Below are 22,331 nucleotides of genomic sequence, written 5' to 3' on the forward strand. Positions count from 1 at the left end.
GCAGGCATAGCTCACATTCTCTCTGCTCTTAAAGCACATTCTTGCAAACCTGCTCCATGCAATAGGGGTATAATCACAGACTTCATCTACATTGGTACTAACAGAGTAATTTTAAAAATGCTTACAAACTCAGGAGAAAATCACCTCCCGTTTTGGCATGAAAGCCTAAATGAGAAGGATCATGACACACCACTCCCCAGTTGCAGCTGCACTTAAATCCCAGGTACCATGAAGTGGTGGCAGCAGCAGCCCTTCACCAGGGGAAGCCAGTGGGAAAGGCTTAAAGTCAAGCCAAAAATCTCTGGTCACCTCCAGGGTTGTATTTTATGGGAGAGGTTTGAGGGCACACTGGAAATTTAGGTTTGTGCAATTAAAGTGGATTAAAGTGCCCCATTGTCCTGGTGCAACAAATCCACTTCAATCAATTAGTCTCCTATATTGGCATAGAATACGTGCATCATTTACATGGATCAGAACACATCACTGTTAACAGAACATAGTAGGAGATACTTTAGGATAAAACTGTCCAGACACCGTGAGGTATGAAAATGGCTCTTAGGACCTATAGTGATGTAATTTCATGGTTTCATTCAAAAATCTTGCCACATTCTCCACAACGTCATTCCTACAATTTGTCAGTCTGCATTTCTTAGTAAAGAAAGTGTTGATTTCTGTGTAGAGATTTTTCCTGTTCTACTTAATTCAAGAGTGTTCTGGAAAGTTTTCTTTCTATGTGAAAGAAACAGGCAGAAGGTTATTGTTTGGGTTATTTCTTCTGGGAAGCTGAGTACAGCTGGTTTACACTAGTTCTTTTATCTTTCTGTCAAGGTTGTGCTGACTATTAAAGTCAGACCAGGAGGAGCCTGGGTCTCACTTTTTCCTTTTATCTCATTGTTCCTGTGTGGTATTCTGTATGCTGTAGTGTTAAGGTTTGGTCTTATTACAACTGGATTTTGAATGTACTGGATTTGTGACCATTATGCTCATTTGCTTTCAGTAGCAGTAAAGCTCTGCTGGATGAAGTACAGTACAATTGCCTTTGGTCTATTTTTGGGAGCTCTGCAACATGTTTAAGTTTTTTTCTCCTCTGAAGAAGCTGGGGCGACACAATTGTTCAACAGATAAGACATCCTGGAAGAGTCAGAGCAATAAATCCCCTTCTTCTACTTTTCATATATTTTTTTGCAGAAAATGGGCAATAAAAGAAAATGTATGTGATGGATTCAACCTGTTTTGTGCCACAAGGGCAGTATCTCTTATAGGATGGGTTTTTAAAGAATCTACCTTGCAAAACTGCATATGGTAAGACGTTAAATCTTGCAAGGGAAAGAGCTCTACCTAGGTGGGGACCATAAAGCTGATGTAAATATGCAGTGTCCTGGCCAAATGAGGGTGGAATTCTCAGCCCCAATGGGAAACAGGTTTTACTGCCTACGCTGCTAAGGGTTTGGAATTAAATATCTAGGATTCTGTGCTTGATTGTTTAGAATGCTTCCAATTGTGGGAACATAAGCAGTGACTTGAGTGATAGGCCACAGGTTCTGATTTTGCTCTCAATGCAAGCTAGCCATTCAGAGTGGTGGGATTCTGCCAGTATGTGGAAAGTTAAAGAGGAGGAATCAGGCATGGAATGTAGGCGGAGTCAGTACTTTATAGTGGTGAGCCACGCTTTGATTTCCAGCAGCTCGTCCAGTTTCCAGACACATAGCTGCATGTGGCACACAATTTGACAGGATTTAGTGCAAGAATTTGGATTGGATGCGTTCCAACGACTGGTTAACTGCACCAGTCCATAATGGGATGCCATAGAGGAGTTTGGGGGCTACTTTGGCCTTAAATACCTTTACACTCCAAGAGTTGGGGTGCTTTTCTTCACACAACACCCTAACCTGAGTGCCTAAAGCAGGCACAGGCAAACTCGGCCCTCCAGATGTTTTGGGACTACAACTCCCATCATCCCTAGCTAACAGGACCAGTGGTCAGGAGTGATGGGAGTTGTAGTCCTAAAACATCTGGAGTGCCGAGTTTGCCTCTGCCTGGCCTAAAGGGTTGCTAGCTGGTCAGAAAGAAATGACCTTGCCTTGCCCCTGTTCCTTTGGCCAAGGCTCGAGATGCAGGGATCTGCAGGGGAGGTTTCTCAGGTGAGGGACCACAGAAACTCCAGTTTTCTCCTCTCACCTGCCTCCCTGAGCTATCTCTACTGACATCCTCTTTTCTCCTTCCTGGCCTTGGAGCCCCTGCACATTCTGGGAAGCAGCTCCTTGGGTTTGTCTGCCTCTTCTCCCAGTGACCGGATTCCTTTGCCAGCCTATCCACCTGGGTCTCTGGCTGGCTGCGGCCATCTTTCCTTTGGCTCTTTTTCTGCATCCACTTTGGTGTCGCCAGCTCCATATTCTGGAGGCTTTTGCTGCATCTCCAACAGAATTCTGCCCAAAGGGGGCTAGTTTGAAAAGCTCTGGACTGTGACCCACTCTTTCCAGGCAGACGTGAAGCCTGGAGACACCAAGGGATTCAGACAGCCTCATTTCTTCCCAGGTCTCTTCTCTCGCATTGTGTGAGCAGCACTGAGCTGGGAGCCCTCCCTCCCCACCGGACGGAGTTTGCAGTTTAAAGCCAGCTTAATTTTTTGAGCCAGCAACATGTGAAAGCCAGTCAGGTGAGGGGCTCAGTCTTTCTTATTGGCGCTTCAAGGGGCCTCTAGGTGGAAGAGCTGAGATGCGAGAGAAGGGCCCTCGGGTGCTTCATCAGCTCTGCGCATTGCTCCATACTCCATGGACTGCTCCAAGTGTCCTGCCAGAGGCTCGAGGTCCAAGGGAGGAATGAGGGAAAATCACAAGGTAATTGTCTCCTCCCAGCTCTCTGTTTGCTTCTTTATATCTCTCTCTTCACGGACAAATGGGGGCCCACAACAAACTGGTCACTAATGTGCATGTTTCCCTGAGCAACCAAAACGAATGGACTTTTCACAGTTGGTGAAAAAGTTCTTTGTGGGGTGACCCCTGAAATGCTTTGACTCACTGGCAGGCTGTGATGAGTCCCAGCCCATAAAACTCCATAGACAGCCGAGTCTGAAGTACCTTGGCATGAAGGCTCTGGGGTCTGCTGCAACAGCACTTTGCCACCCCAACGGTGGCACGTCTCAGCCTCCTTCTGCTGTAGCTCAGCCACCTTGGTGAGAAGGCCACCTGCCAGGTGTGGAGAATGGAGCACCAGCCGCTGCTGAAAGGTGCTGGACAGCCTAGCAAGGTAAGCAAGCTTGCAGAGTCACAGGCGACAAGGCGGCTGTGGGCTTAGGTTTCAGGCAGAAGTATTGAGTCTCGTAATACAGGAGGGGATGTGTGCGCATTGTAGAGGCAACTGAAATGAGGATGCAGATTTGCATACCCTGATTTTAGAGGAGATCCCTTCTAACAAACAGATGGTGAGTTGTGTGAATACTTTCATGAGGCAACTGATAATGGAAATTGCAGCATGAATTTGAGAAGTATCTGCCTATCTATCTACCCAGCCTTTTAGGATACAAATTCTTCTAAAGAGGCTTGCAGGTAAGATTACACTACCTTCTTAAAAGCCCCCAAATACCCTTAGAGACCATCTTGGGTGTTCAGATTGATGGGGGGGGTGTGTGCTCTTGATAGTTCTGGTGGCACTAGCTGTGCCATCCCTCCTTCCCCACAGAGAAGGGGCATCTGGCCCCTTTGTCATTCGGCTCCCATCCTATGGTGAAGAGGCACCGCTTCATCCTGGCCCTTGATACCTGTGAAATATATATTTCAGGACCCACCCTAATATTCCGATTGTAAATGATTTCCAGTGATTGTAATATTGCAATAAATTCGACAGATAAATAAATAAATAAAGTAAACAGCATATTTCGTACAGGGCAGTTGATGGTAGGTACCTGAGGGGGGGGGGATTTGTTTTGATTGTTAAATTTCGATTTTCTACCCACTGTACTTCAACCATTTTGACACCACTGTCAGTGAGTGAGCAAATATTTATATATTGGTGACTCGTGTAGAGAATTGTCCTCTCTCTCTCAGGGTGCAGAACAGAGAAATAAAAGTGGAGTTTAATTCTGTAAGTAATAAATGGGGGTGGGGTCAGAGTCTGGAATGGCTTCCAGGGGGCGTATGGCTGCAGCTACTGCTTCACCATCATTTCGGCTTTGGCGAAGGCATGTGTTGAGCTCTGATACTTGCTGCTGTTGGCAAGAGACTGATGGGCCAAGTGACCACACTGAACTCTGTTTTGGGTGAAGAGTCTAACCAACTGTGCTGGAGCATCCATGTCCCTGAACAGACACCTCTCCCATCCCTCAGCCCCCATTTGCTTGTCTCAAGGTGGGTCAGTTTAATGTTGTGCCATGTCAGGAGTGAAGGAAAGGAAGCAGGAATGCGAAAAGCTAAGAGCATAATGAATGACAGCTCCTCATCCTGTCAAGTGATTAATTCCTCAGATAATCCATCCACATCAGCATCACAAGCAGGAAGTCACGAGGCTCTCAGCAGTGATGGGGATGCTTCTCCTGTGTGGCTGCCCTGCTCTGCACACCCAGCTTGTTGCCCGAGTGCTTGGTCATCTCCTTGTCTGCCAGCCCCGAGGTGAAGCCAAGGCCCGCTCACCGCCCAGTCTAGGAGAAAAGGGAAACAACAAGGCACTGGCGGTTGGGTCCCAAGGAAGTCCTTTCCACCTTGCCCCCTCCCCCAGGACAAAGGCAAAGTCAAGAAACACAGCAGCCCCAGAGAACTATAGTGAGCAGTGGGAAAGGGTTTGTTTGTTTTCCAGTTTGGGGCTTTGAAAGTCCAGAGTGAGTCATGATGTAGCCAGTAACTTTGGTGTTGGGGTGGTAGTTTTGTGTGTGTGCATTCCTTTGTGCTCAAGCCAGACTTGATCAGCCTGGGTCACATGCCAAGGGATTACCTGGCAAAGAGGCTATTCCTACTTGAGGACCAAGGCGGGAGGCCAATGGGCAGGTTTCCAAGTGGGGACAGATGCCAAACAGCTCATGCCTCTGCTGCCTGGTGGAGCAGGATTCCTCCATCAAACAGGGCAGCAGTTCTGTGGGTCAAATGAGGTGTCACCCAGCAAAGCTCGCTTTGAACAGTTGGGCCACTCAGCAAACACTGTTCTGCAGCAGGCTCAAACCTCATGAGCCCCCCCCCAAACTTACCTGCTCTCCTTGTTTTCCATTTTTTGCTAGAAATTGCTGTCTGCCACTTTTTTAAATTCACAAAGCAAGAATGCAAACCCACAAAGAGGAGAGCTCTGATGGGCAAGAGTGAGCTGTGCTCAGGGATCCTGATTCTGCAACTCTTGCTAAAGGTCACAATGATTGTCTTGTTGGATCAGGTAGTAGCTAGTCAGGTCCTGTGTGCTTTGCCAGGATTCTAGCGACCTGCAAGCATCTGGAGTTTGTTGGTGCTGACCCTGGGAAGCTGAACTGCATTCAGGAAAAGGAAGGCCAACACCTCTGTAGTGCTGAGAAAGATCCAAGGCAGGTGGGGAATGGAGAAGCTGAATCCTAGAATCCTAGAATTGTAGAGTTGTAAGGGACCACGAGGGTCATCTAGCCCAACCCCCTGCAATGCAGGAATGTTTTGTCCAATGGGCATGGGAGTAGCCAGGATTTTTGTTGGGGGGGGCAGGACTTTCTATTGTTTTACTTGATCTGGGGGGGGGGGTTAGCTGCCCCTTGCCCCCTATTGGCTATGCCCATGCCAACGGGGGACTCAAACCCACAACCTGAGATGAAGAGTCTCATACCCCACAGACTGAGCTATCCTGCCTCTGCTTTAAAATGCAAGAGGAAGAGAAGAAGACAGCTGGATGGGGCACCTGGAAGCAGAGGCAGCACAAGGAGCAGAAACCCACAGGCCAAAGGGCAGTGCCAGACCTGCTGTTCAGCGGGTGCCCAATTGCTGCCACTGTGCCATGCAATCAATGGTGCTTGCTTGTGTTTGTCCTTAATTCATTGGTATGCTTCTTAATTAATTGCTTGATTCAGTTTATAAACCATCTGTTCACATTTATTATGCTTGACTCCAGTGTGAGTACAAATCCGCTTCTCCCTTAGTTCAGAACTGTGGGTCCAGCATCAGCGCACCTCTGCGGCAGCCTCTCTGCTGGAGAGGAGGGTGGCATAAAATGCCTGCCCCCTGGGCCTGAGGGAAGCCTTCCCCAACCTGTTGCCCTCCAGATATTTTGGACTGCCACTGTCATCCGCCTCAGCATCATACAGCCACGTTGGTTGGCTGGGACTGATAGGACTGCTAATCCATAACATCTGCAGAGCTTGGCAAAGGCTACTTAGATGTCAGTTATAATCTGCAAAAGTGAGAGATCCCATTCTCTGAAGGAAGGCTCTTGGGATGAGAGGTTGTGGGGGAAGGCCCCAGTCTGTTCCAAGTAGCATGACTCTCTGGACCATGAGGGTCTCTGGCTTCTTTCTCTAGCTCCCGACTTGGACGCTCCTTTTGGCTGTTTGTGCGGCAGGAATCGGAGGCACCTTTCAATATGGGTACAATGTTTCAGTCATCAATGCACCCACCGAGGTGAGATGCTGTTTTTATCTCTTTTCTATTGCTGGAGATGGGAGGGTTACTCTACACTATTCTCTGACCTATCAAAGGCTTGGAGCAAAGTTGCCTGTTGCTTTTGTAAACCTCTTCCCCAGAAACACTTCTTATCAAGCCATGAGGATAAATAAAAAGCTGTCAGGTTGTTGTTCAAATATCTGCATCATGCAGATGACTCATGCAGTCCAAACTAAGTGAACACTCCACCCCAGATTTGTGTCAAGGAATGGGGGCCACTTGCCCTCCCCAGATACAGGGGGGCTTTGTCCCTCTCCCTTCCCTCAGGGCTACTTTGGCTGCCGTCATTGGGCAGGAGGCCACAAGGGCCAAGCAGAAGAATCTCTTCCTTCCAGTCTTGCCACGCCCCAGTTGCCCCTGAGGATGGGGAGACTGGCCAAGAGCTGGTGATGGCTCCATTGTGCTGTCATAAATCGACAGTAAGGCTATAGATCGTAAAACTGAGCAAGTCTGGAGGGATGCAGGCGGCTGCCCTCGCCCATCATCAGCTGATTCCCTTTCTGATTAAAGAGTGCAATCTTGATTTACCAAAACATTTCATGCATTTTAAAAATAATTAAAACAAAGTAACCATGGAGAGATAAAAGCACGAGACTGAAAAAAGAGTGAGACAAACAGGCTGATGTCTCATGGACTGAGAGCCTGGGGCTGCACGGATAGCAGAGTTCAGAGGATGCTGGTATATTTTGGTCTGTTGAAGAGAAAATGGCCTGCCTTCGTCTCACCATGACCCAGCATTCAGAAAGAGGGATTCCCCCCTCCCAGACTCTTGATTGAGACAATGAAGCATCTCTTAGAGGACAACCAGTGCCTGTGTGTAGTGGTGGCGGCAGGGGGAGGGGAGCATAGTTGGGGACATTGTCAGGAATCGGCACCGGGGGGCCCCTGCTGGCCCTGGGAATCTGGGAAAGCCAAGCCCCACACCTCCCCACTTTCCCTCTCACCAGCCTCTCTGGTTTCGTGGTGGCCTGGCAATGGGAATATGACTGTCCTTCAATAAGAGGGTTAGGCAGCTGTTGCCATGGAAACAGAGCCACCTCTCTCTGCATAGAGAGGGGCAGAGGCAAGGTGCCCACAGCCTTGAAGAGTGGCAGTGGCTCAGTGAATGGAGCACTGGGTGTGATTGCCCTATCAAGTCCTAGCGGCTCTGCCAAGTCATTGATCAGTTGTTCACCAACAATAGTAAGCATTACCATGTCCTGACTCCTGCTGCTACTTCCTGCTTCTTGCTGTTAGGGTGCACCCCCCTGCAAGGTTTCTACCTCACACTGTAAATCTCCTTTTCAAACTAACAAGATGCCCCACAGCCTGCCCAAGTCCATAAGTTAGAGGGTGGGAGGGGGCGAGGACCACAAAACCCCTGAGCACCTGCCAATTTATTTAGAAGAATTTATAAACTACTTTTTAAAAGCCTAAGCAGTATACATGAAAACAATACAAGCAATTATCAATATACAAATAAAATAAGCAAAATTTAAAAACAAGTGAACACAACTAGTCTTGCCAGGTTTGCTTGAGCAATTTTTTAGCTGTGTGTTTGCCTCATATGAAGACACAAGGAGCCTCAAAGCACAGGTACCAGTTCCTCGCAAATGTGAGGTGAACATCATACGGTCCTTGTAAGAGTTCAAGGTCCATGGACTAAATTGCCGAGAGGCACCTGGGGGCGGGGAGCAACCCCTCAAGTAAACTCTGCATTCACCAGGCCCTGGCTTGCTCTCTCTCTCCTGTGGCATTTGCTAAAAAAAGGCTGTTGTGTAGCTGGGCAAGGAAAGAGATGCTTCTGGGCCAGGTGGGAGGCTTTGATTAGATGGGCTAAATGATCTCTTCACTTTGTCCTTCCAGCACATCCACAAGTTCCTCAATGACACCTGGCAGAGGCGTTACCAGGCAGAGCTCAGTTCCAGCATGCTGACCCTCCTCTGGTCCACCATTGCTTCCATTTTCTCCCTGGGAGGGCTCTTTGGGGCTCACCTTGGAGGCAGCCTGGCCATCCGCCTGGGCAGGTGAGCAAGATGGAAGAGCACACGCTTCTGGCTTCTGCAGAAGAAGCTTCACTGTTCTGCAGGATGCTTCTTATCATAAGAAGAAAAATGGTTGTATTGCTTTCTTTATTTTTTTGCATTGCTTAATCCGAAGGATGTGAGGCCACGTACGCAGTCCCCAACTTAATTTCCCCTGCATAACAACCCTGTGAGGCTGGGCTGAAAGAGTGAGACTTGCCCAAGAATAACCAGGACATTGACTGAGTGGGTCTTTCAGCTCATCTTCCAGCACTCAAAGCCAAGCACAACCCTATCAGCAAAAATAGGAGTGTTGGGGGCGGGGCGGGGAGTCTCCAGAGGGGTGACTCTCCATTGTGTGGTTTAGTGGGAAAGAGGCCCTTGTGGATTCCAACCAGCTTATCCAAGATGTTTAATTTTGCCTGTTTCTCTTGGAGGTCCTTGAACGCTGTGCCAACTTTGTCCAGGAGCCCGTCAGGGTCTGTGACAAAAAATTCTCTGTCCCTCAAGGGTGCAATCCTGTTACCCTCCTCCTTTGCAGGAAAGGAGCTCTTTTAATGAACAACTTTATTGCCATCCTGGCCGCCATCCTCATGGGAATTAGCTTTCCAGCCGGATTGTATGAATTGCTGATTGTTGGGAGATTTCTGATTGGTATGAACACAGGTAAGACTCAACTTTGCACCTGGGAAAATTCACCTGGTGGGATTTCAGGGGCATTAAGGGCACATGTGGGATATGTTTGTGCACCTGTGACTTCATCAATGATCAGCTAGTGGTCTTACTTTGTGTGGGCACATCCTACTGCAAAGGGCCTTTATGTAGTTTTATTTTGTGAACCTTTGCTTTCTTTTTCTGGTGGTGTTGTTGAGGCTGAACACCCTGTGACACCACTAGCAACCTATAATGAAAGGCCACCTGCAGCCCCTGAGGCTCCCCTGGGTGTGGATCCTGCAATGAAGAAGGGAGGCCACTGATTTCCTCTTCCATTTCCAGGCATCGGTCTCTGTGTGCAGCCTCTCTACATAGGCGAGGCTGCCCCTAAGCACCTGCGAGGCGCTATGGTCATGGGCAGCTCCATCTTCCTGACAGGGGGGATTCTAACAGGACAGGTTATTGGCTTAAGGTGAGTGCCGGGGCCCTCATCTCCCAGAGGGGGCTGCTCAGCTCAGGCCTGGCTTGTTGTCCCAGGATCAGGATGGAGCTGGCAGCCCCTTGTCTCAGCATTGTCTGTTCTTCCTGCAGGGAGTTACTTGGTGGAGAGGCCTACTGGCATTTTCTGCTCTCAAGCAGCTGCTTCCCAGCCTTCATCCAACTCTTGACCCTACCCTGGTTTCCAGAAAGTCCCCGGTTTCTCTTCATTGACCAAGGGGATGAGATGAAATGCATCAAAGGTGAAGTCTGCCCTTCAGCATCCGCTGCTCCTTGCTTCCCCCACCCCACCCCCCTCTCAGCCCCAGATGCCCTGCTCCCCAAAAGGTTACTTACCTCCCCAGAGAGGCTTTTAGCCACATGGGAATGTTCAGGGAGGCAGGAGAGGATATATTGTTTAATTATATCCTTCCCAACTTGTGTTAACAAGTTCTATAATTTAGCAGAGTAACATTCCCCCTTTTAAAAATTGCACAGTGGATAATGTCTTTGTCAGGCTTGCATAAGCCTCTAAAATAAGTTTCCTGAGAATTCCCCTTTATTCCCTCTTAAAAGAATAGACAAGACACAGTCTTGTATAAAAGTATATAAAATAGTTTACTCACATTCTGTTCACAGAAGTTTCCCAGAAGGCAGACTTAGGTTACAAAATATATATATGTGGAATCTATCCCATAAGGAGATAGAGATGTTGCTTCTTCGAGGAATGGAGTCAGAGAGAGAGAGATGGGTGCCTCCCCTGTGCTATTTTGTTACCTGCACAGGTGAGGTCATGCCCACCTCTGGTCGCATGTAGAGGAAATTTGTCCCAGCCCAGGAAGAAACAGGAAGTTCTGACTGGCTGGCCCAGACACCCCCTTTTTATGTCCACTCTAGGAATGTTGTATTTGACTACTCTGTGTTTCACACCCCACAAGCCACTGCTGGTTGTTTCCTTCTGCTCCAAAGAGTTGTGTGTCCAAGGACTTGGTGTGGGGCCTTGGGCAAGCCAGTTTGTGCCCAGTCCAGGTGCACCTGTGAAGTAGCCAGCCCGACTCCTCTCCCATTGGGTGGGTGGGAGGGTGGTTTCTATGATCCAAACTGCAAGGCCCCTTGCCTGTCTCTCTCTCGAGCTGCAGCAGCTCTTGGCAGCCTCACGAAGATCTCCTGCGCTCAAAGGCCCACTTGGGCCCTAAAAGCTCTCCTCTATCCTTCCCAGCAATGAAACGGTTCCATGGCCCTTTGAACTACCAGGCAGAAATGGAGGACATCCAGAAGGAGCGCTTTGCACTTGGTGGTGAGGCAGCCAAGAAACCCTGGCAACTCTTCACTGACCGCAGCATCCGATGGCAGCTCATCACCATCATCCTCTTGACAATGGGCCAGCAGCTCAGCGGGATCAATGCGGTGAGTACCAGGACTGAGCCACTCCCCACTCAGGAGAAGAGCAGCTCTCCATTAGGCATCGCTCATTTGCCTGCTGCCTAGTTTCCCCCCTGCCATGCAATGACATGCATTGACACTCCAAGCAAACATCAGCCAACTTGGAAATGGCTTAGCTGCTGGGACTTCTCTAAGAGATTCCTGGCAGCTGTCACCTTGAGGAAATGCTGAGTATGGTTAGGTCAGGGGTAGGCAACCTAAGGTCCATGGGCCGGATGCGGCCCAATCGCCTTCTCAGTCTGGCCCGTGGATGGTCCAGGAATTGTCATGTTTTTACATGAGTAGAATGTGTGCTTTTATTTAAAATGCATCTCTGGGTTATTTGTGGGGCATAGGAATTCGTTCATTTTTATTCCCCCCCCAAATATAGTCTGGCCCACCACATGGTCTGAGGGATGGTGGACCGGCCCATGGCTGAAAAAGGTTGCTGACCCCGGGTTAGGTGCTCTGTTCTCTGATAGAACTACAGTTCCCAGGATTCCTTGGCTGGGAGCTGAGAGACTGAAGGTGGTGCGGAGCTGGCTCAGTGTAGATGTGTCCAAACAAAGGGCATACATGTGAAAGGACATTTATTCCCATTGTTAGCACAAACAGGGAAATGTGCATTGGGCTCAAAGGTGGACTGGGAAAGGGGCAAAATGTCAGCCTTTTTAGGAACTGGGGTGACAGGGAAGTGTCTGAATGTCACTCACTATGGGAGAAACTCCAACCCATCCTTTGTTCCGAAGCAACTGTCAGAACCAGAGTGGGGTTGTTTATCTGCCAGTTTCATGTCCAAGTCCAGCTTTCCATTTTACATACCCAAGCTGGCTGGCTGATCTGCTTCTTAAACTGAACTTTGCCTGGTCCAGTTGTCTATGAAGAGCAAAGCCAGGCCCTCTCCCCACCCCACACTGTTCCCCTCCATGTGCTCTCCCTTGCACTGGACTTCAGCAGTGAGGGCACGGCTGGTGGCACTCTTGACCAGCCCTTTCACACCCAGCTCACTTTCCTGTGAAGATTGGAGGGCGACCCTCCCATGGAAGAATGCAGAGCTTCCAGGCCCCCGTAGTGGGCAAGGTATGCACATCAGTTTTTAGAAGGTGGTAACATTAAGCAGTTTCTTTTCTTTTCTTAGCCGCTTTTCCAGGTAAGATACCTACCCAAATTAACTCTGCACAGGCCACGTTGCCTGGGCTGTGCCTGCTTTGCCTGGTGATTTGCCTCCCATGCATTATGTTTTTGGTATTTACTCACAGATTTACTTCTATGCAAGTTATGTATTTGAGGAAGCTGGGATCCCCCGAGAAAACATTCCTTACGTGACCCTTGGCACTGGGGCTTGCGAGTGCCTCACTGCCCTCACCTGCGTAAGTGATGAGTGTTCCAATTGCGCCCATCTGAATTTCTGAGGCAAGAAAGAGAATCCTCCTTGCTGCCGAGTGAGTGAATGCTTTTCTCTTCTTTTCGCAGGGCTTGCTCATTGAGTCTATGGGGAGAAGGGTCCTGATCCTGGGAGGCTACTCCCTGATGACCTTGTGGTGCATAGTGCTGACTTTTTCCCTGACGTACCAGGTAGGCTGGGAAGTCTTGTTCAGAACACATGTGGGCCAGCTGCAATGCAGCTTTTCAGCATGATGCCTGCTCATGTGGTGTGCATGGGTGCTGAATCTTGATGAGCAAGGCACCATGAGAGGAGTCACTGAAGGCCAGCAGGTCTCAGGAGTCCCCTGCTATTGGATTCCCACCCCCGGCTTGGCCCTGATCCCCTTCAGGGTGGTTACATGAGGGAGGGGCATGGTGGCTGCAGCCAGTGCCAAGCCTTCCCATGTGCTCTCTCTTCCCCAGGTGTACTCGTGGGCACCCTACCTGAGCATGGCCTGCATATTTGCCTTCATCTTGAGTTTTGGGCTTGGACCAGGTACCTCTTCCCAGTGATGAATTTGGTGCAGCCACTGCGTGTGCCCTCAACTACCAGTTGTTGGATTTTAAGTTGGGGACTTTTGGAGCCACAGGGTTTTACCAACAGGCAGAGCAGGGCTACCAACAGGATGCTGCAAAAGCTAAGCAGGCTGCTTGAAGGCACTGAAACATCCCACCTGCTTAGGGCAAGTGCAGGAAATGCATGGAGGCATCCTAAGTCCCCAGGAAGAACCAGGTTGCTGGAAAAAGCCTCCTGTTCCCATGGTGGCCAGCTAGCTGCCTCTTCCAGGAAGCCCTAAGCAGGACATGAGGACAACAAACCTCTCCCACTTGCGTTTCCCATCAACTGTTCCTCAAGATTAAGCACCATTGGATTCTCCCAGAAGCTAAGGGCAGGCATGAAGGGGATGGGAAGCATCCTAGGTCAAGAGGTGGAGCTGTTATTAGGTGCATTCTCTCCATTTTATGGGCATCAGATACTACTATTCTGTACTGACGTGCCTTCCCTCCATAGACCCAAGGATTACAATAGTTGCCATGCTTTAAAAGAAGAGGGAGTTGCCACAACTGACCGTTTGTTCTTAGCCTATGGCTCTGTAGCCAGATTCCAACAAAACCTAGCTGCTAGCTTCCCCCTCAAAGACATGCAAGCAGCTTCCTAATCTACGAAGGGAAATCGTTTCATTTTCTGTTTATTGAAATACTGCCCCAGCATAGCACCACCTTTTTTGAAAATTGGTTTGCAGGTGGGGTGACGAACACTTTGACCACAGAATTATTCACCCAGTCTTCGCGCCCAGCTGCTTACATGATTGCAGGCTCGGTGAGCTGGCTCAGCTTCTTCACTATCGGGATGCTCTTCCCCTTCATTGTGGTAGGTAAACTGGCAGTTTGTAGCCACCCAACCTCCCCTGGCTGCTCCTGCAAGATACCACTCAGGGGGACTCATCAGGAGATGGCGCTGCTGTGCCCGTTGCCCTGGTTTTTGCATTTGACATTTGTTGTTTTTATTATTATATTCCTAGCTGGGCTTCTGTCCACTTTCACATCAAAAAAGGGGCTCATAAATGTTGATATAAAATAGAGGGAACCCCAGAGAGCACCCTTCTCTATCGTCATCATCATCATCCCCACCGCCTGACATCAATGCAAAATGAACTGAAGCTGGCCTCTGATGAGACAGCACCAAACCCTGGCTGGGTTCTCTCAGCAGCACCCCTGGCTGCCCCTTTTCAGTAAAGCCCGAGAAAGACGGTTCACCTCTTAGTGCAATTGGAGGCAATTCTGTATGATGAGCTGCCCTTGAATCAGGGAGGTGCCTCATGCACGAGGGACAAATCTTCACTAATTCCTTTCCAGCAACCCCCTGCGAAGGGAGCTGAGAAGTACAAAATGAGCAGAAACAGCTGCCAGTAAAACAGCCTGTTCAGCCCAGAAATGCATTTAGATCATGTTTTCTAAGCCTTTAATGATCTCTATTTAGAACTTGCCTCCCCAAAAAATGAAAAGGGAAAAATGCATCTAATTCAAATTCCTAGAATTTCTAAGATGTGCAATGATTCCAAGTTCACTAAGCAGGAGAGATTTCTAGCCAGTGATAGTGGATGCAAGAATTCAAATGACCAGCTTAAGCAGATAAAGCCACTCCAGGTGGGGGTTGGGGTGTTGCTCATGGTCCAGGATCTCCTTGTGAGGCATGCTGGATCAGGCCAAAGGAGCCCCTCTAGCACAGCATCCTGCTCTCACAGCGGCTGGCCAGATGCAGCCTCTCTGGGGAAGGCTGCAAGCAGGGCCCAAATACAACGACACTCTTCCTACTAGTGATGATGGAGGTAACTTGTAGCCATTGAGAGAGAAATTCATGAAGAAGGCTGAGTCATCCAGCAGTGCCTGGAGGGGCACAGAAGGTGCCCCCCCCACGTGACATGCTTTCTTTTTCCTTCTTCCAGAAAGGCCTCAAGCAGTACTGCTTCATTGTGTTTTTGCTAGAATGCTGCTTGGTTGTCATTTTCATCTCCTTTGTTATTCCTGAGACAAAGAACAAAACCTTCCTGGAAATTAAGAGAGAGTTCCACAAGCTCAACTTTGGTAGAAGCAAGGAACAAGAGGGAGAACTGTGCGAGAGACAACATCTTAGCAATGAATTCTAAAGGGTGGGACATAGCTGTTAGGCGCAGGACCTTGCCAGCTGCGCCAGGGAACACTCATACCAACTGACTCTGCTAGCAGGCCAACCGTTGCTCCCCAACACTAGCAACCACCCCCCTGGCTACAGAGAAGGAGGCTGTTCTTGCTGCCAGGACTTTGTTCTCCCCCCACCCTGTCCCTCCTTAAACACATTTTGTATCCTGTACAAGGACTCAGTTCAATAAAGTCAGCTGTTCATCTAAGTGACTGTCTTTACTGCTGAGCCACAAAGCTGTGAGATGCAGCCTGGCAAAATCAAGGTAGGACAACCAAATGAAAGGTGACCAGCTCAGCAAGGAAAGCATCTCGGGGGCTGAGATACCCAGTGGGCATCTTTTGTGACGGAGTATTTGGAGGAGGAGGGGGGAAAGGAATAGTGCCCAGGGAAATATAAACAGAGACCTCACCCTTTACACCCCCTTCAATGTAACCTTTCTGGTACTTTTAAAAAACTACCTATAGTTGTTTATTTTGTACTGTTATAAAGTCCCTTGAAACATGTATGCAAGGTACTTCATAAACTATGGATGATAACCTACAAACCTTGGGGGGAAAGGATTGCAAAGGGAAAGAAGAATTCGACATCAGTCTCTGCCCTGTACAGTGTCCATCCTGCTACTTATGCAACAGCGCATATGTTTTAAAACGGGATTAGACACACTGAGGGAAGATGAGGCATTAGTTGCCAGAGAAGGGCCACTGTTTTCATACCCCTCCCTGCTGGTGGGCTGTCAAGGGGGGTGGGAGCAGATCTGGCTGGCCACTACAGGGAAAAGGATGCAGAAGTCAATGGGCCTCCACCAGCTGCAAGGCTCTTCTTAGTGGACTGTGTACCAGTTGCTCATAAGAGTCCTTCTAGAGCTCCACTTTGCACTAAACTGGAATGAGGAACCTTCGACTCTCCAGGTGTTGGGGCTCTCTTGAGCCATGCAAGTTGGAGTGTCCCGCCCCCCTTGCAGGAAACACTCAGAACTGGACATGCTAAACAGTAAGTTGCTTAAGTGCCAGAAGATCTGGTTTCCTCAGAACTTCTACAAGCCTCGCCTAGTTTGTATCACTCCCTGTCTTTCCCTGTGCCGCATCTCACAGAACAGTCTTAGACCAACTCAGCCCTCACCAAATCAAGACAGCATGTCACCATCTAGCCTAACCTCATTTCTTTAAAATTCTAAACTGAAGTGTATCCAGAGGCCACACATTTATTTTGATTTATAAGCTTGGGAGCTCAAAACAACGCATAACATGTATTTCCCAGACATAAACTGGGCTAAATTAGGCAGTTCCTAAGTATGGCCTCATCCAAAGCAGGGTCTCTGCACTCAAGTGTTTATCGGAGAGCATCTTGACAATGGAGCAGTGAGATGTTTTCCACAGGTTGAGGAGCAGGTATCATGCCCATTCTCTTCCATGTCATGCCAAAGAATGCACTGCACCGTGGCCTCATTGCTTTGAGTTGCCTATCAAACATTCAGATGGGAACCACTCATCCTAGGAAATACTGTGAAGTCAGGAAGGGATTTTCTTCTTCTTCAGCTTTTCTTCTAGGTTTGCAAAATATTTCATTTTGGCTAGATATTTTTTGGCTTCTTGAAGATCATCTGCAATTAAACAAAGAAAAAGCAAATTTGTACTCCAGTGGGAACTTTGCTCCCAGCACTGAGAAATGGCTACACTATCAGAATCAGCACACTCCTGGCATTCAGGAACCCAAAGAACAGCAGGTTTTTGCAATATGTCAGTCAAGTGACTTCAAGAAAGTAGGCTGCTCTGCTGCTGGGCCATCCTGCAGAACTTAGTACTCCTAACAGGACTAACCATTGTGTGCCTTAAGATCAATGTCTGTAGAGAAATGAGCCTCAATAAAACCAGTAAATGCATTCTGTTTCTGAACAGCTCAGCTTTCCTTGAAAGGTTGGCTTTAAGCAAGTCCTTACAATCCAGAATGGCTTTTGATGAGCGCTCAGCCCTGTAAGCCATGTGGATGGCACGTGCCACATGCAGCCGGGAGCACAAGAGGTCATTTGCAAGCAGGTCACACCCCAAAGAAAGTAGGAAGGAAATACTCCTACCATGTTCAAACGCTCTGCTCACATCCTTAATCAGCTCCTCTTGTTTAGCTGGAAGGGAAAGAAGAGGGCATTGATTTCATTTAAGACAAAGCTGTTAACTACATGTGCCTTCACCCCTGTTCATGAGATATCATGACCATGGATACTGTCCTTAGGAGGGCAAATGTTAAAGCAGCCTTCCGGGCCCATTGTCCTTACTGTTCTGGATTATAATTCTCATCATGCCCACCTATGAACCATGTTGGCTTGGAAGAATGCTCTATTGAGCCAGGAAGCAGCAGATGTCTTATTGAAAGTCTAGCCACACCCACAAAGGGATTTTTCCAAAATGTCTCTAGAAATGAGAAAGTGCTCTCTGATTCATCTGATCTATGACTGAGCTCACTCCATGTCAAGCACGGCACAACCACCCCCCCCCTTCAGTTCTTCCTTGTTGTACTTGCCCTTGACAAAGGGGAAATTGCTTGGGCTCCAGTGGAAAATATATTGCAAATATGAGCTTTTAGTCTTTCTAGAAATGACACCGTAAGCCCCTTGCTGTAGTTTCTGCATAGAATTGGGTACTGGTATTGTGCTTCTTAGGGACACGGGTGGCCCTGTGGGTTAAACCACAGAGCCTAGGACATGCTGATCAGAAGGTCGGCGGTTCGAATCCCCACGATGGGGTGAGTTCCCATTGCTTGGTCCCTGCTCCTGCCCACCTAGCAGTTCGAAAGCACAAAAAGTGCAAGTAGATAAATAGGTGGGAAGGTAAAGGGCGTTTCCGTGTGCTGCTCTGGTTCGCCAGAAGCAGCTTAGTCATGCTGGCCACATGACCCGGAAGCTGTACGCTGGCTCCCTCGGCCAATAAAGCAAGATGAGCGCCGCAACCCCAGAGTCGGTCACAACTGGACCTAATGGTCAGGGGTCCCTTTACCTTTATTGTGCAACTTCAACACAGCTGGCTAGATTTAGACATGGACACTCAAACTAGAATGTAACTGAATGGGACTGACTTCAGAGTTCAGATGCACTGGATTGCACACTGAGTGGTTAAGAACAAGGCTTTGCATTAAGGATGCCCATAGTTATGTACTGATCCGTTTTTTCACTTCAGTGAAGATCAGCTAATGCATCCTCACACAGCTGTATTGAACGTCAAGATCAGGAACTTTCCCCAATCTAAACTCCCAACCCTCAGAAACTCTCAATCCTATCAAGGGGGTGTGGGGAAATGACAGATATAGCATCTGTTGTGCCCAAGCGGCCTGCCCAGAAGTAATAGCAGCAGCTTCTGTGAGTGGCCCACTTAAACTGAGGAAAGGAAGAAAGAGTTAAGATGCAAATGAAAACCCACAGGGGAGCCTAAATTCAAAAAACCCTCATTTGTTAGGGTTTGAAGCAGAGAGACAGGAGTCGTGTGTTTTTTCATCAACAGGGTGACCTTTGAGGTGGCTTTATAATTCTAAATACTGCTTCATGTTGTTCTGTGGAGGTTTTCATTACTGTGCTTTCACTCCTTGATAGATTCCCACCCCTCACCCTACTGAAAGACAGCACAGACACCTCTTCAGGCACAATTCTCCATCTTACCTGCAATAAAGTTTTCCATCTCTTCTATTTTAGCATCATTGTTTGCATCTGACAGTTTCTCGTTCATTTCCATGATTTCTGAGAGAAACTCAGGGTCTGCCTCAAGGTCTGTTCCTTTCTCCAGCTCTACTCCATTCAACTCCAGCTAGAAAAGAATGATCATGGCTTTTAGCAAATCCTTTCCATCTTCCTCAAATTTCTGTCCTATCATTTAACTTGACAAATTCTAACATTATTTTTTCCTTTAATCCATTTACAATCTGTTGTACTTAATTCTTTATAACATTTCTGCTAAAGCCATGTGGAATACAAAAAAAGGGAGGTGTGAGGAGGTCGCTGAAACAAGTAAAAGAAAGTTAATAACATTGAAAGTATTGGATGTGTTTTTTTAATTGTTTTATTTTTGTTATGTATATGTAGTATTTTTGTCTTTGTATTGTATTGTACGGTTTTGTTATGTTTAATTCTTTTTCTTTTTTCCTGTAACTTTCAAAACTTTAATAATTTTTTTTTTTTTTTTTAAAAAGATAATGGCTTTTAAGAACTTCCTCACTTGACTCTGAAGGCAGCCTGTGAACCATGAGAATTGATCAGCACCTGTTGATGCAAAAGGCAGTAGCTACTTCCTATGGAAAGCCGAGGTAGACACGAGCATGGAGATGCAATGCCACTGCTGGGCTGGAGATTCACTCTGGTTGGCTGCAGGTACAGCTAGCCTGAGGAGGGTGGGTTCAGCACTTTGGGAGGGAAAAAGAAAAGGAACCGAGAGTTGGTATTCTTGGCGCTCAGCTGGATAGGTGGATAGCCTTTTGGCTGTTTGTGTAACATCCACCCTGAGGGAAAGATCTACAGCCAGAGAAAGGAGTCTTTGAACTGAGTGTCAGATTTAAAGACAGTGGAGTATACAGACAAATGAGAACTGGGAAGCTGAATTTGAGAAAGGAAAAGTAGAGTTGTGAGGGAACACTCCACTTAGGTTTCAGTTCAGCAAGAAGGGGATAGATCTTCTGGAGACAACTAATCCCAAACCAGTCAGGAGGGGTGTGGTGATCCCCTGGTCTGTCATACTAATAGAGGAGCCTCAGGAGTGTGATTTATAGAAGGCTGGGAAGCCAAGAAAAAGTATCAGCTTGTGAAGAAATCATCCATAAAAATGAATGCTTTAGCTTAAGTGCTACTTTTATTTCAAACCGCTCTAGTAATTAATAATACAGGCTGCTTCAAAGAATGGCAAAGGGAAATTTCTAGATTTGTCTAGCAGGGGAAGAAATTGAGAATAAAGTATAAAATTCTGATAGAAGCTAAAGAAAGAGGTGGGTTCTCGCTGCCAAACTTACTTTATATTATGACACTGCTTGTTTATGTTGGTTAAAAGCTTGGATACTGTTGAAGAATATTCAGTTAAATTTGGAGGGGTACAATATTAAATTTGGTTGGCATGCATGCTTTTGGTATGGTAAAGCTAAAATTTATAAGAACTTTTTGAACCATGTAATTAGGAAGAATTTATATAGGGTATGGAGGACACATAAAAATCTGCTAGAAAGGAAAACACCCTTATGGCTCTTGCCTATGGAAGTAATCTCACTGAAAACACTGAATATGGGTCAACAGTGGACAACATACAGAGACCTTTTGGACATTTTAGATCAAGAGGTAGAATTGAAGAAACTAGAAGACATCAGAAACTAGGTGATGGACTGGCTACATTACCCGCCTACTGAACGAAGTGTTTAAGTAAGATAAGCAGTGTGGATTTATGGACCAAAGTTCCAGATCTGAAAGGGAACCAGTAGAAAATAGAGGAAAATTAATTTCTAGGATGCGTAAGAGTTTGTTAGAATGGGAAACAAATGATGACTTGGTAAAATCTGCTATGATTCATTGGGCAAGGGATGTAGGACATAATACAGAATTGAGCCTCTGGGGAAAACTGGAAAACTGGTTTGAAATTTACAGTATGTTATGCTTTGAAAGATGTGAAAATGATTTATAGAAGGTATCTGGCACTAAGTTAGCAAATATGTATAAGTCAGAATCAGGTACCTTCTGTCAAGAAACAGAAGGTACATTTTATCATATGTGGTGAACATGCAAAGCAGCTAAAGGTTTTTGGGAGATGATACGGAATGAGAAGTGGCGGCAGTAGGGACACATCCCTCCTTAGTCTTTCTTTAATGAAGCAGCTTACTGTCAACCAACACCCTCTTCTTTTCTAAAATGTCCTTATCATCTCTCTCCCAGCCTGTCCTTGTCCAGGGGCCAAAGTAGGCTTTATTTCACCTGGGTCAAAGACCCCACTTGGCATCCCCCATGGGCATTTGTGTACACAAACACACAGGCTGGGAGACTCAGTGGAATCCCTCTGGAGGCTTCATCTGTAGCTAGGGGTCTGCATTCTCCCCTTTGCTTCGATTGGCCTTTGACCTGAGCCAGCAGGGCTTTGCTTCTCACATGGGTGGTGTGAGGCCCTTTGGCCACGTGTGAGGGTGTCATCCTGTGGAACACAGCAGGTATCTTACCAGGTACAGCCCACGGCTCAGGGGGCTCAGGAGCGTCCGGTAGGCTTTGTTAGCCAGAGAAGAGTGTTGCTTGGAAAAATTCTGCTCCGCCTGTTGAAAGAGCATTGGGAGATCAGCTCGCCAGTACTCCTGAGCCACCACTGGGAGAAAAGCACAGCGAACCCAAACAACTGTGTTTACCTTACACTTTAACTTTACTCTGACTTGCTTGCACAAGAATCCATTTACTGATCTGCTCCCTCCCATGACAAGAGAGGGTGGCAGAAGGGAAGGAGGCACCCGGCCTAGGCCTCGCCTATGGAAGCGGAGGGACGCCCCCCCTAAATAGCCATGGGGCGTCTTTCTAGGACGTCTGCGAGGGCCCCCCCGGGTGGGCGAGGGGCGGCCGGCCCGCCTGACCTGAGGTTTCTGGCTGAAGAAGTCGGGGTGCAGCGCTCGCTGCAGGCTCCGGAAGCGCTGCTGGACGAGGCCCACGTCCACCTGGAAGCTGCGCTCGCTGCAGGCGAGAGAGAGAGAGAGAGAGAGAGTGAGGAGGGGGCGCGGAGAGAGACCCCGCACCCGGCCCAGCGCCCTCGGCTCCAGGCCACGCACCATCCCAGCAGGCGGAAGAGGTCGGCGCGGGGCTCGGGGGGCTGCAGCGCCCGGCACGAAGGGCAGAAGAAGCGCGGGGGCGGCGAGGCGGGCGGCAGAGCCAGGCCGCAGCTCCAGCACGACGCCGGAGGCGGCGGCGAGGACGAGGAGGGCGAAGGCCAGGCGGCGGCGGCGGCGGCCCAGGGGGGCGCCCGGGGGTCGAGGAGGCGCCGCGGCGCCGCCGCCCAGCGAAGCCTCCTGCTCAGCGCGTCCCACCTCATCCGGCCCGGACTACAACTCCCGGCGGGCCCTGCGCGCCGGCTCGCCCGCGGTTGG

General features: G+C 48.3%; 2 protein-coding genes and 2 long non-coding RNA genes across 7 annotated transcripts in view; 1 reads left to right on the forward strand and 3 right to left on the reverse strand.

Annotated features, from left to right (window-relative positions):
* The window catches only part of LOC307205453, a 422,161-nt gene that overhangs the window by 160,066 nt on the left and 239,764 nt on the right, over positions 1-22,331 (reverse strand). The gene's annotated exons all lie outside the window — the stretch shown is intronic.
* LOC307205460 overlaps positions 1-22,331 on the reverse strand; it is a 261,192-nt gene that overhangs the window by 34,583 nt on the left and 204,278 nt on the right. The window lies entirely within an intron of this gene.
* On the forward strand, positions 2,596-15,465 carry LOC307205423 (solute carrier family 2, facilitated glucose transporter member 11-like). 4 transcript variants are annotated; one of them, XM_079957784.1, is made up of 12 exons: positions 2,596-2,837; positions 6,456-6,554; positions 8,442-8,602; positions 9,141-9,265; positions 9,596-9,725; positions 9,845-9,993; positions 10,950-11,137; positions 12,412-12,522; positions 12,626-12,727; positions 13,001-13,073; positions 13,822-13,949; positions 15,025-15,465. In XM_079957784.1, exons 1-12 carry the CDS (start codon positions 2,772-2,774, stop codon positions 15,223-15,225), a joined length of 1,533 nt encoding a protein of 510 aa, XP_079813910.1. In that variant the 5' UTR covers positions 2,596-2,771; the 3' UTR covers positions 15,226-15,465. The 4 variants fall into 4 exon arrangements, with proteins under 4 accessions (XP_079813910.1, XP_079813911.1, XP_079813912.1 ...); XM_079957785.1 differs by lacking the exon at positions 2,596-2,837 and adding an exon at positions 2,873-3,246; XM_079957786.1 differs by lacking the exon at positions 2,596-2,837 and adding an exon at positions 3,428-3,545.
* HSCB (HscB mitochondrial iron-sulfur cluster cochaperone) lies at positions 16,442-22,291 on the reverse strand. Its single transcript, XM_079957831.1, has 6 exons — positions 22,017-22,291; positions 21,825-21,921; positions 21,426-21,515; positions 18,904-19,048; positions 17,332-17,379; positions 16,442-16,860 (listed from the first exon to the last, which is right to left on the reverse strand). The coding sequence occupies exons 1-6, from the start codon at positions 22,274-22,276 to the stop codon at positions 16,769-16,771; spliced, it is 732 nt and encodes a 243-aa protein (XP_079813957.1). The 5' UTR covers positions 22,277-22,291; the 3' UTR covers positions 16,442-16,768.

Source organism: Podarcis cretensis, assembly GCF_951804945.1.
Source record: "Podarcis cretensis genome assembly, chromosome: 16".
Lineage (NCBI taxonomy): Eukaryota > Metazoa > Chordata > Lepidosauria > Squamata > Lacertidae > Podarcis > Podarcis cretensis.

Bases quoted from the DNA above. Each gene is read 5' to 3' on its own strand.
- LOC307205423 (XM_079957783.1), top strand. From the start codon at position 4,514: ATGGGGATGCTTCTCCTGTGTGGCTGCCCTGCTCTGCACACCCAGCTT. The intron at 8,603-9,140 runs GTGAGCAAGATG...CCTCCTTTGCAG, and splicing joins CTGGCCATCCGCCTGGGCAG to GAAAGGAGCTCTTTTAATGA. The intron at 13,950-15,024 runs GTAGGTAAACTG...TCCTTCTTCCAG, and splicing joins TGCTCTTCCCCTTCATTGTG to AAAGGCCTCAAGCAGTACTG.
- HSCB (XM_079957831.1), bottom strand. From the start codon at position 22,276: ATGAGGTGGGACGCGCTGAGCAGGAGGCTTCGCTGGGCGGCGGCGCCG. The intron at 21,516-21,824 runs GTCAGGCGGGCC...CTCTTTCAACAG, and splicing joins TCTTCAGCCAGAAACCTCAG to GCGGAGCAGAATTTTTCCAA. The intron at 19,049-21,425 runs GTAAGATACCTG...ATTCTTTTCTAG, and splicing joins TGAGCCGTGGGCTGTACCTG to CTGGAGTTGAATGGAGTAGA.